The sequence below is a fragment of the Oncorhynchus keta genome, chromosome 19, assembly GCF_023373465.1.
Source record: "Oncorhynchus keta strain PuntledgeMale-10-30-2019 chromosome 19, Oket_V2, whole genome shotgun sequence".
Lineage (NCBI taxonomy): Eukaryota > Metazoa > Chordata > Actinopteri > Salmoniformes > Salmonidae > Oncorhynchus > Oncorhynchus keta.
Genome location: NC_068439.1, coordinates 79,907,264 through 79,924,999, shown reverse-complemented (window position 1 = coordinate 79,924,999; position 17,736 = coordinate 79,907,264). Strand labels below are relative to the sequence as shown.

The 17,736-nt window shown below is 45.3% G+C and overlaps 1 protein-coding gene across 1 annotated transcript in view; it reads left to right on the top strand.

Moving 5' to 3' along the window:
* Positions 1 to 325: 325 nt before the first annotated feature.
* The window catches only part of LOC118397914 (delta-like protein 4), a 29,732-nt gene continuing 12,321 nt past the window's right edge, over positions 326 to 17,736 (top strand). Inside the window, exons 1-8 of the mRNA XM_052471478.1 lie at positions 326 to 901; positions 1,049 to 1,309; positions 1,760 to 1,817; positions 2,987 to 3,250; positions 6,055 to 6,115; positions 7,288 to 7,418; positions 10,053 to 10,222; positions 15,440 to 15,659. Coding sequence (XP_052327438.1) covers positions 848 to 901; positions 1,049 to 1,309; positions 1,760 to 1,817; positions 2,987 to 3,250; positions 6,055 to 6,115; positions 7,288 to 7,418; positions 10,053 to 10,222; positions 15,440 to 15,659 — 1,219 coding nt within the window. The 5' untranslated portion in view covers positions 326 to 847. The remainder of the gene's footprint in view (positions 902 to 1,048; positions 1,310 to 1,759; positions 1,818 to 2,986; positions 3,251 to 6,054; positions 6,116 to 7,287; positions 7,419 to 10,052; positions 10,223 to 15,439; positions 15,660 to 17,736) is intronic.

Genomic DNA, 17,736 nt, shown 5'->3' with positions numbered 1-17,736 from the left:
AGAGGGGGAACCGACGAAAGGGTGCGTGGAGATGAGGGACAGTAATTTACTTTCTGCTTTTCATTCTAAAGTTTCCGTTTTCCTGTCCAGATAACAGTTGGGGAATAAAAGTGCAGCGGGAAACCTCTCTTCCTTCTCTCGTGCGCGTTTTAAATACGTCAACAGATGCTATAGCTTGTGAATAATCAATGCTCTTTTTTCGGTCCGTCGTCAGTCAGCATAGCGCAGTACTGGTGGGTATTCTGGATATCATTGTTTTTGGAGAGGAGGAAGGAGGGAGGGAGGGGGGTGAATATATAAAGTGGGCGGTGTTACGTCTCGATTGACAGTTTATCTAATGAGCAGCGCAGCACGAGTCTATAAATTGTGGGAGACGTCACTCCCAAGTGTTCATTCACTAGTAATAAGACGCACGTTGAACAGACATCCACCGAGCGCAGCGCAACACTGATGCGCCAAGTTAAGTACCAAAACAAGACAGTGGTGTTGCGTCGTCCTGCACACACACGCCGACGTAACCAGTGTGGAGTACTGTACTGTACTACTGTGGAAGCGAAGAGGAGAACAGCGCGAACAGAGAGGGAGAGGGGACAGAATATGGATATTGGTCTTTCGTTAAACCTTTACCTCTTTTGGATAACCTGGGAATTCTAAACATCTTTTGGCAGGTTGGAGCATCCAACAAAGATTCTAATTACGGAAAAACAACGAAGTGGAACGAGAAGAAGGATTTATATTTTGTTCTTTCTGCTTTTTTATTTGGTCCCCCAACACTTTGGAATAGTGGGCTTTGGAATATAGGGGATATATTGGCGGGTGACGCGTGTGCCCTGGATAAGCGAGAAGGATGGCAGCTTGGTTCACTTTTACCATCGCATTCAGCACCACTGTACTGACACAGGTAAGGAGGAATCGGCTGGATACCCTGCAGGAGCTGTCAACGAATGTTCACTCAAAAGTAGCCTATTACAAGGAAATGGTCTATTTTAGCGTGTGCGTAACGGTGTTTTCCAAAAAAAATCATATCTTCTCTTCTTTTTTTTTTTAGGTATTTGGATCCGGTGTTTTTGAGATCGATCTACATGAATTTAAAAACAGCAAAGGATTGCTGGAGAATGGCAACTCGTGCAGGCTCAACTGCAGGACTTTCTTTCGTGTTTGTCTTAAGAACTACCAGGCGGTCGTGTCGCCAGGTGACTGTATCTTTGGAAATTCCTTGACACCGGTGCTAGGGACCAACTCCTTTAGCGCCATGGACCGGGGAGCTTTCAGTAGACCCATCCGACTACCGTTCAACTTCGGATGGCCGGTAAGACAGACAGCCTAGATGCAGTCCATGTTATTAGTTGAATGTATACCATGCCAAGGTCAGTGTTGTTGTGTTGTGAAGCAGGCGGGTTGTGATTGGTTTGGAGAGAAAGAAAGCGCACCAGTTATTGGTGAGTAATGAGATAAGCCATCATTAGGTAATGCTGTGTGTATAACCAAACACACACACAGAGAGGATTGACACACAACACACGACGTTGTTTATTTCTAAATGCACCGCACGGCGGTATAACCTACTATAACATGTTTGCCTCGATGCAAATTTTACAATCTTAAATTATATAGCCATGCATAAACAGACAGTTCGTTTTTAAATTACGCTCAATTCTAGCTGTGATAAAAGTGTGATATTGTCAAATGTAATTATATTGCCTGTACGAACTGGATTTTGAATGATATTTTCTAATGACTGAATGCGTTCTGTCCTTAGGGATCGTTTTCTTTGATAATTGAAGCCTGGTATTCACCTTCAACAGATCTACCTGTTGGTAAGTCGATCTATTCAACGCCGCAAGAGGGCGACCTTTCTACCACATTTTACAAATAGTCCCTCTATAACTAAAGCACATTTTAAATGTCAAACCTTTATCCATAATGAGTATCTTCTCACTATCATTGATCCATTCCCATTACTGTTAATTGTTCCCTATATTTTTTTCTCAAATTTCTACTCCTTTATGCAACCCTTTGTTGCTCAGCTTCAAAACACCTTTTTCATTCTTGTGCTCCAACACAATGTGACTTCCTGCGGTGTATTTCTGGCGTGGGAACGAGTTGAGGGCTTTGGTGAGAACACACAGAGACTGCCAAGGCTATGTGACTACATCTTCCTGTATTTTACACCTTGCTCTGTTCCGCCCATTGGAAGCAGCCTGGGAAGGGTTTTTTTTTGCTGACAGAAAGGAAGAGGACATTTTAATCTCAGTTTATTGTCCATCTAAAACCATTATGGTTTTGTTCTTATGAGATTTGATAAGAAGCCATCTGATCTGTGGAACGGCAGGCTGTAGGGCCGCGGGTACATATTCAAACCAAGCCCGGTGAACGGAGCATGCATGATATTTCACATCGAAATAGGTCTAGGATATTTCAATCGTATGATATGAGATATGGCACGAGATAGAATATATTGATTGATAGGAGAACAATGGATAATAGAGAATAATGTAAGAGGCATCATTAGACCCAGTTAGACAATGTATGTGGAACTTGATTGTAACACAGAAACTACTTTTCCAACATGGCTGTTAGAAAACAGACTCGTTCCTTTTGGATCTCACTTTGGCGCCTAGGCTGTGTTACTGTAAAAAGCACTTTGTGACAACTAAAAAGTAATTTATTGATTGATTATTGATTGATGTAACTAATGCATTTTCTCTCTCTCTCTCTCTCCTCTCTATCTTTTCCTTTCTCTCTCCTCTCTTCCTCTTTCTCTCTCTCTCCATCTCTTTCTCTCTCTATGTCTCTCTCTCTTCCTCTCTCTCTCTCCATCTCTTTCTCTCTCTCCTGTCTCTCTCTCTCTTCCCCTCTATCTCTCTCTCTCTCTGTCTCTCTCCTGTCTCTCTCTCTCTCTCTCTCTGTCTCTCTCCTGTCTCTCTCTCTCTCCATCTCTCTCTCTCTTCCTTTCTATCTCTCTCTCTCTCTTCTTCCCTTCCAGACACCAGCAACCCAGAGATGTTGATTAGTTTCTTTGCCATCCAGAGACAGCTGGGCGTAGGGGCCGCCTGGTCTCTGGATGTTCAGAGCGTCCGACAGACGGAGTTAAGGTATTCTTACCGCTTCATCTGCAATGACAATTACTACGGAGAAAGTTGTTCCAAAATATGCACGCCAAGGGACGACCGTTTTGGCCACTACACCTGCGACCGCGATGGCCAGTTGTCCTGTCTGCCCGGCTGGAAGGGGGAATACTGCGAAGAACGTAAGCAACCCGAGAGAAACCAACCGTTATCGAACCCCGCAAAAAACAAACACAACTCGACCCCCTTATCAGAGTCCATGTCACACTTGTCTTTGACCAATATGTTGGATATACAATATCACAACTTCTTCCATGATTACAGGCCTTTACTATAGGCCAGTGTTTTTTCCTTCTAGCAAGCTTGGTCATCGTTTTTGATGCACTTTAGCAGTTTCTTCCATGAGTTTCGCTGTGCTTTTAGTTTCCCCCGAGCTTGTTGGTACATCGTTTTCAGAAAGCGAGTGAAAGGTGTACAGTAGCTGTGGTTTACTTGTATATAGGTCGTCTGTGGCCCTCTGCCGAGAGGTTTGGTTGTTAAGTGGCACAGCAGTTGGTACTCGTAACAGCTGTAGGGTCACTGGTTCAAGGCTGAATTGATTTGGTTTTCCTCAATCGCTACACTGGTGGCAGCGGCGGGATGGATGCCACAGTCTCTCAGGGTTTTGTTGGAAGCTTGTCCTGATGCACTGGTCCTGTGAGAGATAGAGGGATAAATAGACAGAATGAGAATACCTGTATGTTAACCTACTGCGTACTCTGCTGAGAGGCCTGGGCCTTTATGGCGCAGGAAGTTTCCATTTTCTTTATATACATAAAAAGGGCCACAAAAATAACTGTGTGGAGATGAGCACATGTTTGCCATGCTACATTGGTCTAATGTAGGGCTACAGCATGTATAGTAAGTGTATGAGAAGGAGTCAGCCTTGTGTGTAGGCCCTAGGGAACCAAGAGATGCTGTTAGAGAGGGGCTGTTTGCTGAATATGAGGACAAGCAGCATAGTTGCACAATATGCTGAAGACATAGGTACTAGTGCACTACAAAATGAGCATAAAAACAAACGCTGGTTCTCTTCTCTATGTTTTGGACAGAACAGAAACTGAACGAACTCATAGTTTCACAGGGAGAACAGCCAGTTGGGAGGCAGGGTTAGCGCCATTTGATGTGTGCCTCTTTTACCAAAACAAATTCACCGAAACGTCTTAAAACATAAATCTTTAACATTTGTTTGAGTCAGTTTGAAACGCAGTATGACAAGGGATCTATCGTCATCGGCGTCACTTGGCGGTGAAGGAGAGATTGGCACGTTTTACGGTTGCATTTTGACCGTGGCGCCAAATCCTTGACCAGAGCAATTACACGCCCACCTACCGTCCGTAGTATAGAAACAATGCACGTGAGATGAAGGAGGTGGGTCTCTGTCCGCCCTCGGTCGCGCTCCCTGGCTGTGAGAGTGGAGTTTGTATTTCTATACTACGACGACCTGAAAGTAGAGCGCGTTCCTGGTAATTTAATCCCGGGCAGTTTGAACGTCACTGGCAGAACACGGGCTGCAGCAGCACGCGCCGGGGTTAATCGCAACGTTATTATCCTCCACGCGCCACTGAAATCGTAGTCTCCCTATTGTTGGGGGCTCGCGGGCCGCATAGCAGCTGCAAGTATGGTTCGCGCAGACAAGGAACAACAATGGTGGCAGCTGTCCGCTATTGCGCACGGGCATCTGTTTAGGACTAACCCGGCCGTTTACCGGTGGTCGCCAGCCATCAAACCGGAATCGGTGTCGCACAGAGAGAGAGAGAGACAGAGATGCCCATCTAGAACACAATACATTACAAACCGTAAATTACTCAGCTTCCTCATGGTCCCGCTGTAGCAGTTGGGTGGTGTGACAGGTTCAGTTGGAGCTTGTGTCTGTGTGCCCTTTGAAGAAGCAGCATTGTGGCTGAAATGAATAGATGTTATGATGGAGATGCATAAGTAGCCTGAGGTGTGATATATGTCCAATATACCACTGCTGAACGGAGTATATTGGACATATACCACGAACCCCCTTGAAGTGCCGTATTGATATTATACAACGGATTGGCAACGTAATTAGAGCAGTAAAAAGACATGTTTTGTCGTAAGGTCTGATATACTATGGCTGTTCAGCCACTCAGCATGCAGAGCTCGAGCCCGTGATGCCTTTTATAGCGTCGTTTTATTGTAGCCTATACACATGCAAGCACATCTTTTGTGTGTTTTATGAAGGATATTTTTTCTGGGGGGTAATACTTAATGATGTAGGCTAATGTTCAGAAGTCCATAATTTGCATCAGTAGGCTATAATATCCTTGAAATTGCAGCTGTTTTGATGTACATGAGTTACTGTAATGATAGCTTTGCCTATCGTGACTGTGGCTTAGATGCACATAATGTATTCAGATTGATTTACGTCCAAGGTCCACTGTATGAATAACGTTTGAAACACTATAGATAACCCCTGGATATCTATTGGTGCGTGTGTGTTACACTATAGATAACCCCTGGATATCTATTGGTGCGTGTGTGTTACACTATAGATAACCCCTGGATATCTATTGGTGCGTGTGTGTTACACTATAGATAACCCCTGGATATCTATTGGTGCGTGTGTGTTACACTATAGATAACCCCTGGATATCTATTGGTGCGTGTGTGTTACACTATAGATAACCCCTGGATATCTATTGGTGCGTGTGTGTTACACTATAGATAACCCCTGGATATCTATTGGTGCGTGTGTGTTACACTATAGATAACCCCTGGATATCTATTGGTGCGTGTGTGTTACACTATAGATAACCCCTGGATATCTATTGGTGCGTGTGTGTTACACTATAGATAACCCCTGGATATCTATTGGTGCGTGTGTGTTACACTATAGATAACCCCTGGATATCTATTGGTGCGTGTGTGTTACACTATAGATAACCCCTGGATATCTATTGGTGCGTGTGTGTTACAGCCATCTGCCTCGTGGGATGCAGTGAAGGAAACGGAAACTGCTCCAGACCTGGCGAGTGTGTGTAAGTAATATAGAAATGATAAAATATGTGTGTGTGTGTGTGTGTGTGTGTGTGTGTGTGTGTGTGTGTGTGTGTGTGTGTGTGTGTGTGTGTGTGTGTGTGTGTGTGTGTGTGTGTGTGTGTGTGTGTGTGTGTGTGTGTGTGTGTGTGTGTGTGTGTGTGAAGGAGACAGTATTTCAATATTTCTCTAAATTGGTCCAATATTTATATTCCATGTGATGTCAACTGTTCAGCAGGAAGCAATCTATTTTTCAATGCTGAAGATCAAAGCAGCCAACTCTTTCTCTCTCTCTTTCTCCTCTCTCTTTCTTTCTCTCTTTGTCCTCTCTCTCTCTCTTCTCTCTCTTTCTCCTCTCTTTTTCTTCCCTCTCTCTCCTCTCTCTTTCTCCTCTCTCTCTTTCTCTTTCTCCTCTCTCTTTCTTTCTCTCTTTGTCCTCTCTCTCTCTCCTCTCTCTTTCTCTCTCTCCTCTCTCTTTCTCTCTCCTCTCTTTGTCCTCTCTCTCCTCTCTTTGTCCTCTCTCTCTCTCTCTCTCTCTCTCTCTTTCTCCTCTCTCCTCTCCCTTTCTCTTTCTCCTCTCTCTTTCTCTCGCTCTCTCTCGCTCCTTCTCTCTTTCTTTCTTTCTCTCTCTTTCTCTCCCTTTCTCTCTTTCTCACTCTCTTTCTTTCTCTCTCTCTCTCTTTCTCACGCTCTTTCTTTCTCTCTTTCTTTCTTTCTCTCTCTTTCTCTCCCTTTCTCTCTTTCTCACTCTCTTTCTTTCTCTCTCTCTCTCTTTCTCACGCTCTTTCTTTCTCTCTTCTCTCTTAAGATTTTGGTCAGAACTATAAGTATGCTGTTCACACAAAGTCTACAGTAGAATAATTGACTCCATATGAACATTTGTATCGAGGGGTTTCTGCAGTAAGGGAACATGCATACAATTGGTCCTTGTAGTAATAAAACTATATTCAAGTGTTCTGCACTCTGTCTTAGAGGGATACTGTAGATGATTGGTTGTTATTGCATGTGACAACGTGGTTGGTTGAATCAAACAATTAACAAAAAAACCTAGCAATTTAATTAACCAATCAGTCAGTGAATAAATTATGTATAAATAAAGGTATGGTACTAATGAAGGAACATTTACCTGCATTGCAGAGTTTTTAATGGTACATTCCTCTTCCTGTGTCTCCAGGTGCAGAGAAGGTTGGCAGGGTCTGTTCTGTGATGAGTGTAAGAAGTACCCAGCGTGTAAACATGGTACCTGTCAACAGCCTTGGCAGTGTACCTGTAAGGAGGGCTGGGGAGGGCTCTTCTGTGACCAAGGCAAGAACACATCTTCATCATCACCATCATAGTTGCACAGAGAAATCTGACTGAAACATATCAGAAAAGGGGGAATAAATTATGTTTTCCATTCAAATACTGACCCTAAAAGAATCCCCCAAAAATAGAGAAGACGTTGACATGAATCTGTACGTCAACATGATCTATCAGCTGTTCTTATGTTAATCCATTATCACTGGTGAGCTCATCAGGATGTTCCTATACACTTTTTTTCTATGAGAAGAAAATATGTTAGTTGACTAATCTGTTTGATTTAGTAGTTTACCTTACATACAGGAAGTTATGTTGACCTTATATACAGGAAGTTATGTTGACCTCACATACAGGAAGTTATGTTGACCTTACATACAGGACGTTATGTTGACCTTACATACAGGAAGTTATGTTGACCTCACATACAGGACGTTATGTTGACCTTACATACAGGACGTTATGTTGACCTTACATACAGGAAGTTATGTTGACCTTACATACAGGAAGTTATGTTGACCTTACATACAGGACGTTATGTTGACCTTACATACAGGAAGTTATGTTGACCTTACATACAGGAAGTTATGTTGACCTTACATACAGGACGTTATGTTGACCTTACATACAGGAAGTTATGTTGACCTTACATACAGGAAGTTATGTTGACCTTATATACAGGAAGTTATGTTGACCTCACATACAGGAAGTTATGTTAACCTTACATACAGGACGTTATGTTGACCTTACATACAGGAAGTTATGTTGACCTTACATACAGGAAGTTATGTTGACCTTACATACAGGAAGTTATGTTGACCTTACATACAGGAAGTTATGTTGACCTTACATACAGGAAGTTATGTTGACCTTACATACAGGACGTTATGTTGACCTTACATACAGGACGTTATGTTGACCTTACACACAGGAAGTTATGTTGACCTTACATACAGGAAGTTATGTTGACCTTACATACAGGAAGTTATCTTGACCTTACATACAGGTCGTTATGTTGACCTTACATACAGGTCGTTATGTTGACCTTACACACAGGAAGTTATGTTGACCTTACATACAGGACGTTATGTTGACCTTACATACAGGAAGTTATGTTGACCTTACATACAGGTCGTTATGTTGACCTTACACACAGGAAGTTATGTTGACCTTACATACAGGACGTTATGTTGACCTTACATACAGGAAGTTATGTTGACCTTACATACAGGTCGTTATGTTGACCTTACATACAGGAAGTTATGTTGACCTTACATATAGGAAGTTATCTTGACCTTACATACAGGAAGTTATGTTGACCTTACATACAGGTCGTTATGTTGACCTTACATACAGGTCGTTATGTTGACCTTACACACAGGAAGTTATGTTGACCTTACATATAGGACGTTATGTTGACCTTACATACAGGACGTTATGTTGACCTTACATACAGGAAGTTATGTTGACCTTACACACAGGAAGTTATGTTGACCTTACACCCAGGAAGTTATGTTGACCTTACACACAGGTCGTTATGTTGACCTTACACACAGGAAGTTATGTTGACCTTACATATAGGACGTTATGTTGACCTTACATACAGGACTTTATGTTGACCTTACATACAGGACAGTATGTTGACCTTACATATAGGACGTTATGTTGACCTTACATACAGGAAGTTATGTTGACCTTACACACAGGACAGTATGTTGACCTTACATACAGGAAGTTATGTTGACCTTACATACAGGAAGTTATCTTGACCTTACATACAGGAAGTTATGTTGACCTTACATACAGGTCGTTATGTTGACCTTACATACAGGTCGTTATGTTGACCTTACACACAGGAAGTTATGTTGACCTTACATATAGGACGTTATGTTGACCTTACATACAGGAAGTTATGTTGACCTTACACACAGGTCGTTATGTTGACCTTACATACAGGTCGTTATGTTGACCTTACACACAGGAAGTTATGTTGACCTTACATACAGGACAGTATGTTGACCTTACATACAGGTCGTTATGTTGACCTTACACACAGGAAGTTATGTTGACCTTACATACAGGTCGTTATGTTGACCTTACATACAGGACGTTATGTTGACCTTACATACAGGTCGTTATGTTGACCTTACACACAGGAAGTTATGTTGACCTTACATACAGGAAGTTATGTTGACCTTACATACAGGTCGTTATGTTGACCTTACACACAGGAAGTTATGTTGACCTTACACACAGGAAGTTATGTTGACCTTACATACAGGACGTTATGTTGACCTTACACACAGGAAGTTATGTTGACCTTACACACAGGTCGTTATGTTGATCTTATATATATATATACCTTACATACACATGTTTTGGGGGGGAAATTATATTGTTTTATAATAATACAATAGCTCAGAGAAAGTGATTTTGATTAACAAGTAAATCTTTTTTTCTCAAAAGTTAGACGTCAAAATGATTGAGACCCATAAAGTAAAATAAAGTTGTGCTCTATTCCCAGCATACAATATAACTCATCCTTATCATGGGTGTCAAATGATTTAACCCCACGGTACATGTACAGTATATGACCTTATATTTTACCTTTATTTGACCTTTGACCTCTCTGCTCCCTCTCAGATCTGAACTTCTGCACACACCACCGGCCGTGTGTGAACGGGGCGACCTGCATGAACACGGGTCAAGGCAGCTATACCTGTACCTGTCCCCCTGGGTTCACTGGGGTCAACTGTGAGCTGGAGCTGCAGGAGTGTGACAGCGACCCCTGCAGGAACGGAGGACTCTGCACGGTAAGCAGGGGTTAGATAGAGATGTTAGAAGGGACAGCACCCTGGAGGAAGAGGTTAGATAGACATGTTAGAGGGGACAGCACCCTGGAGGAAGAGGTTAGATAGACATGTTAGAGGGGACAGCACCGTGGAGGAAGGGGTTAGATAGAGGGGACAGCACCGTGGAGGAAGGGGTTAGATAGACATGTTAGAGGGGACAGCACCGTGGAGGAAGGGGTTAGATAGACATGTTAGAAGGGACAGCACTGTGGAGGAAGGGGTTAGATAGAGGGGACAGCACCGTGGAGGAAGGGGTTAGATAGACATGTTAGAAGGGACAGCACCGTGGAGGAAGGGGTTAGATAGAGGGGACAGCACCGTGGAGGAAGGGGTTAGATAGAAGGGACAGCACCGTGGAGGAAGGGGTTAGATAGACATGTTAGAAGGGACAGCACCCTGGAGGAAGGGGTTAGATAGACATGTTAGAAGGGACAGCACCGTGGAGGAAGGGGTTAGATAGAGGGGACAGCACCGTGGAGGAAGGGGTTAGATAGAAGGGACAGCACCGTGGAGGAAGGGGTTAGATAGAAGGGACAGCACCGTGGAGGAAGGGGTTAGATAGATATGTTAGAAGGGACAGCACCGTGGAGGAAGGGGTTAGATAGAAGGGACAGCACCGTGGAGGAAGGGGTTAGATAGACATGTTAGAAGGGACAGCACCGTGGAGGAAGGGGTTAGATAGAAGGGACAGCACCGTGGAGGAAGGGGTTAGATAGAAGGGACAGCACCGTGGAGGAAGGGGTTAGATAGAAGGGACAGCACCGTGGAGGAAGGGGTTAGATAGAAGGGACAGCACCGTGGAGGAAGGGGTTAGATAGACATGTTAGAAGGGACAGCACCGTGGAGGAAGGGGTTAGATAGAAGGGACAGCACCGTGGAGGAAGGGGTTAGATAGATATGTTAGAAGGGACAGCACCGTGGAGGAAGGGGTTAGATAGACATGTTAGAAGGGACAGCACCGTGGAGGAAGGGGTTAGATAGACATGTTAGAAGGGACAGCACCGTGGAGGAAGGGGTTAGATAGACATGTTAGAAGGGACAGCACAGTGGAGGAAGGGGTTAGATAGAAGGGACAGCACCGTGGAGGAAGGGGTTAGATAGATATGTTAGAAGGGACAGCATCGTGGAGGAAGGGGTTAGATAGAGGGGACAGCACCGTGGAGGAAGGGGTTAGATAGACATGTTAGAAGGGACAGCACTGTGGAGGAAGGGGTTAGATAGAGGGGACAGCACTGTGGAGGAAGGGGTTAGATAGACATGTTAGAAGGGACAGCACCGTGGAGGAAGGGGTTAGATAGAAGGGACAGCACCGTGGAGGAAGGGGTTAGATAGACATGTTAGAAGGGACAGCACCATGGAGGAAGGGGTTAGATAGAGGGGACAGCACCATGGAGGAAGGGGTTAGATAGAGGGGACAGCACCATGGAGGAAGGGGTTAGATAGAGGGGACAGCACCATGGAGGAAGGGGTTAGATAGACATGTTAGAAGGGACAGCACCGTGGAGGAAGGGGTTAGATAGACATGTTAGAAGGGACAGCACCGTGGAGGAAGGGGTTAGATAGAGGGGACAGCACCGTGGAGGAAGGGGTTAGATAGACATGTTAGAAGGGACAGCACTGTGGAGGAAGGGGTTAGATAGAGGGGACAGCACCATGGAGGAAGGGGTTAGATAGACATGTTAGAAGGGACAGCACCGTGGAGGAAGGGGTTAGATAGACATGTTAGAAGGGACAGCACTGTGGAGGAAGGGGTTAGATAGAAGGGACAGCACCGTGGAGGAAGGGGTTAGATAGAAGGGACAGCACCGTGGAGGAAGGGGTTAGATAGAAGGGACAGCACCATGGAGGAAGGGGTTAGATAGAAGGGACAGCACCATGGAGGAAGGGGTTAGATAGAGGGGACAGCACCCTGGAGGAAGGGGTTAGATAGACATGTTAGAAGGGACAGCACCGTGGAGGAAGGGGTTAGATAGATATGTTAGAAGGGACAGCACCCTGGAGGAAGGGGTTAGATAGAGGGGACAGCACCGTGGAGGAAGGGGTTAGATAGATATGTTAGAAGGGACAGCACCGTGGAGGAAGGGGTTAGATAGAGGGGACAGCACCGTGGAGGAAGGGGTTAGATAGATATGTTAGAAGGGACAGCACCGTGGAGGAAGGGGTTAGATAGAGGGGACAGCACCGTGGAGGAAGGGGTTAGATAGACATGTTAGAAGGGACAGCACCGTGGAGGAAGGGGTTAGATAGAGGGGACAGCACCGTGGAGGAAGGGGTTAGATAGAGGGGACAGCACCGTGGAGGAAGGGGTTACATAGATATGTTAGAAGGGACAGCATCGTGGAGGAAGGGGTTAGATAGAAGGGACAGCACCGTGGAGGAAGGGGTTAGATAGATATGTTAGAAGGGACAGCACCGTGGAGGAAGGGGTTAGATAGAGGGGACAGCACCGTAGAGGAAGGGGTTAGATAGAGGGGACAGCACCGTGGAGGAAGGGGTTAGATAGATATGTTAGAGAGGACAGCACCGTGGAGGAAGGGGTTAGATAAACATGTTAGAAGGGACAGCACCATGGAGGAAGGGGTTAGATAGATATGTTAGAAGGGACAGCATCGTGGAGGAAGGGGTTAGATTGAGGGGACAGCACCGTGGAGGAAGGGGTTAGATAGACATGTTAGAAGGGACAGCATCGTGGAGGAAGGGGTTAGATAGAGGGGACAGCACCGTGGAGGAAGGGGTTAGATAGACATGTTAGAAGGGACAGCACCGTGGAGGAAGGGGTTAGATAGAGGGGACAGCACCGTGGAGGAAGGGGTTAGATAGATATGGTAGAAGGGACAGCACCGTGGAGGAAGGGGTTAGATAGAGGGGACAGCACCGTGGAGGAAGGGGTTAGATAGACATGTTAGAAGGGACAGCATCGTGGAGGAAGGGGTTAGATAGAGGGGACAGCCCCGTGGAGGAAGGGGTTAGATAGACATGTTAGAGGGGACAGCACCGTGGAGGAAGGGGTTAGATAGAGGGGACAGCACCGTGGAGGAAGGGGTTAGATAGATATGTTAGAGGGGACAGCACTGTGGAGGAAGGGGTTAGATAGACATGTTAGAAGGGACAGCACCGTGGAGGAAGGGGTTAGATAGAAGGGACAGCACCGTGGAGGAAGGGGTTAGATAGACATGTTAGAAGGGACAGCACTGTGGAGGAAGGGGTTAGATAGACATGTTAGAAGGGACAGCACTGTGGAGGAAGGGGTTAGATAGACATGTTAGAAGGGACAGCACTGTGGAGGAAGGGGTTAGATAGACATGTTAGAAGGGACAGCCCCTGCAGGAACGGAGGACTCTGCACAGTGAGTTAGTAAGCACTCGACGACCGCGGACAATGCCTGCAGGAACGACCGTTAAGATGGCCCCCTACAAGTCACTACATGCCCAGGTTAGAAGTGGCAATATTGTCAGAACTGATGAGCGGATGGGTACACTATATACACACAAAGTATGTGGACACCCCTTCAAATTACTGGATTCAGCTATTTAATTCGATCACACAGCCATGCAATCTCCATAGACAAACATTGTCACTAGAATGGCCTTACCGAAGAGGTCAGTGACTTTCAACGTGGCGCCGTCATAGGATACGATTACATTCTAGACGATTCTGTGCTTCCAACTTTGTGGCAACAGTTTGGAGAAAGCCCTTTCCTGTTTCAGTTTGACAATGCCCCCGTGCACAACGCGAGGTCCCATACAGAAATGGTTTGTCGAGATCGGTGTGGATGAATTTGACTGGTCCGCACAGAGCCCTGACCTCAACCCCATCAAACACCTTTGGGATGAAATGGAACGCCGACTGCGAGCCAGACCTAATGGCACAACATAGGTGCCCGACCTCACTAATGCTCTTGTGGGTGAATGCAAGCAAGTCCCCGCAGCAATGTTCCAACATCTAGTGGAAAGTCTTCCCAGAAGAGTGGAGGCTGTTATAGCAGCAATGTTCCAACATCTAGTGGAAAGACTTCCCAGAAGAGTGGAGGCTGTTATAGCAGCAATGTTCCAACATCTAGTGGAAAGACTTCCCAGAAGAGTGGAGGCTGTTATAGCAGCAATGTTCCAACATCTAGTGGAAAGACTTCCCAGAAGAGTGGAGGCTGTTATAGCAGCAATGTTCCAACATCTAGTGGAAAGACTTCCCAGACGAGTGGAGGCTGTTATAGCAGCAATGTTCCAACATCTAGTGGAAAGCCTTCCCAGAAGACTGGAGGCTGTTATAGCAGCAATGTTCCAACATCTAGTAGAAAGACTTCCCAGACGAGTGGAGGCTGTTATAGCAGCAATGTTCCAACATCTAGTGGAAAGACTTCCCAGAAGAGTGGAGGCTTTTATAGCTGCAAAAGCAGGGACCAACTCCATATTGATGCTCAATAATTTGGAATGAGATGTTTAGACGAGCAGGGGTCGACATGCTTTTGGTCATGTTATGTACTTAAAGGTACCAGGTTATAACTACACAGCCTGGACCAAGGTGGTTCACTAAATACCCTGAAAGGGACAATTAAAGGGGCAGAGTTAAATGTTCCTTTAAATACCCTTAAAGGGGCAGAGTTAAATGTTCCTTTAAATACCCTTAAAGGGGCAGAGTTAAATGTCCCTTTAAATACCCTTAAAGGGGCAGAGTTAAATGTCCCTTTAAATACCCTTAAAGGGGCAGAGTTAAATGTTCCTTTAAATACCCTTAAAGGGACAGAGTTAAATGTTCCTTTAAATACCCTTAAAGGGACAATTAAAGGGGCAGAGTTAAATGTTTCTTTAAATACCCTTAAAGGGGCAGCGTTAAATGTCCCTTAAAGGGCCAGAGTTAAATGTTCCTTAAAGGGGCAGAGTGAAATGTTCCTTTAAATACCCTTAAAGGGACAATTAAAGGGGCAGAGTTAAATGTTCCTTTAAATACCCTTAAAGGGGCAGAGTTAAATGTCCCTTTAAATACCCTTAAAGGGGCAAAGTTACATGTCCCTTTAAATACCCTTAAAGGGGCAGAGTTAAATGTTCCTTTAAATACCCTTAAATACCCTTAAAGGGGCAGAGTTATTGTCATAAGTGACGTGAGAGGAAGACTGCATTTTTTAGAAACGACTGTAATCCAATCTGTCTTGACCTTTAGATCTTAACTGTCTCCCTTTTATAGAACCTGGATGTTGGCTACAGGTGTTCGTGTCCGCAGGGCTTCGAGGGTTCTCACTGTGAACACAGCCTGCTGACTTGTGCCGACTCCCCCTGCTTCCACAGCGGACAGTGCCATCAGAAGGACAACGGGCATAGCTACATCTGCGAGTGTCCTCCCGGATACACAGGACTCAACTGTGAGAAGAGAGTGGACAAGTGCACATCTCTTCCCTGCGCCAACGGTATGCTATGGCCTCTTTTAATTTCCCCTTTCTCTCCTCTCTAACCCCTCCCTGAAATCCTCAGGCAGGTTGGAAGTGTGTGATGGAACTACTATCTCTCTCTCCCCTCTCTTCTCTCTCCCCCCCTCCCCTTCTTCCCTTACCCTGAATTCCTCTTGGGCCGGCGGTCTGGAAGTGTTATGGAACAACAGGAATTTGTGGGAACTGTGTGTCTATTGTGCTGGATGTCAACATACGATGGCTTCCAGTCGGCTTCAAGGAATGTCACCCAATACTGTTCATTCAGTCGGGCCTGTGCTAATAGTTCGAACAGAGGATGAAGGAAAATACTGTTAAATGGTCAAATAATGTGATAAATATTAAATCCACTTGGGCTCAGGGTGACCTTTTTAAGAGACACTCTCATGCTTGTTGTGGTGCATGGATTTAGTGATGAAGGGAACGGTCGGAATCATTCGGACTTGAGACTTCGTATCCAACGGTTACTGAGGCCTCAAGATGTGTAGTGTGAAGTCAGGGGAAAGAGGGAGATACCTAGTCAGATGTCCAACTGAATGTTTTCAACTGAAATGTGTCTTCCGCATTTAACCCCTCCGAATCAGAGAGGTGCAGGGGGGTGAGGGGGGCTGCCTTAATCGACATCTACGTCTTCGGCGCCCGAGGAACAGTGGGTTAACTGCCTTGCTCAGAGGAACAGTGGGTTAACTGCCTTGTTCAGAGGAACAGTGGGTTAACTGCCTTGCTCAGAGGAACAGTGGGTTAACTGCCTTGCTCAGAGGAACAGTGGGTTAACTGCCTTGCTCAGAGGAACAGTGGGTTAACTGCCTTGCTCAGAGGAACAGTGGGTTAACTGCCTTGCTCAGAGGAACAGTGGGTTAACTGCCTTGCTCAGAGGAACAGTGGGTTAACTGCCTTGCTCAGAGGAAGAATGACTTTTACCTTGTCAGCTCAGGGATTCGATCCGAAGTAGTGTGTAGTGGTGTAGTGGTGTAGTGTGTAGTGGGAAGTAGTGTGTAGTGGTGTAGTGGGAAGTAGTGTGTAGTGGTGTAGTGGGAAGTAGTGTGTAGTGGTGTAGTGTGTAGTGGTGTAGTGTGTAGTGGTGTAGTGTGTAGTGGTCTAGTGTGTAGTGGTGTAGTATGTAGTGGTGTAGTATGTAGTGGTGTAGTGGTGTAGTGTGTAGTGGTGTAGTGGGAAGTAGTGTGTAGTGGTGTAGTGTGCAGTGGTGTAGTGTGTAGTGGTGTAGTGTATAGTGGTGTAGTGTGTAGTGGTGTAGTGGTCTAGTGTGTAGTGGTGTAGTATGTAGTGGTGTAGTATGTAGTGGTGTAGTGGTGTAGTGTGTAGTGGTGTAGTGTGTAGTGGTGTAGTATGTAGTGATGTAGTGGTGTAGTGATGTAGTGATGTAGTGGTGTAGTGGTGTAGTGGTGTAGTGTGTAGTGGTGTAGTGGTGTAGTATGTAGTGGTGTAGTGATGTAGTGGTGTAGTGTGTAGTGGTGTAGTGATGTAGTGGTGTAGTGGTGTAGTGTGTAGTGGTGTAGTATGTAGTGGTGTAGTGGTGTAGTGTGTAGTGGTGTAGTGTGTAGTGGTGTAGTATGTAGTGGTGTAGTGTGTAGTGGTGTAGTGTGTAGTGGTGTAGTGTGTTGTGGTGTAGTATGTAGTGATGTAGTGGTGTAGTGATGTAGTGGTGTAGTGATGTAGTGGTGTAGTGGTGTAGTGTGTAGTGGTGTCGTGTGTAGTGGTGTAGTGGTGTAGTGTGTAGTGGTGTAGTATGTAGTGGTGTAGTGGTGTAGTGGTGTAGTGATGTAGTGGTGTAGTGTGTAGTGGTGTAGTGGTGTAGTGTGTAGTGGTGTAGTGTGTAGTGATGTAGTGGTGTCGTGTGTAGTGATGTAGTGGTGTAGTGGTGTAGTGGTGTAGTGTGTAGTGGTGTAGTGTGTAGTGATGTAGTGGTGTAGTGGTGTAGTGGTGTAGTGATGTAGTGGTGTAGTGTGTAGTGATGTAGTGGTGTAGTGGTGTAGTGGTGTAGTGGTGTAGTGTGTAGTGATGTAGTGGTGTAGTATGTAGTGGTGTAGTGTGTAGTGGT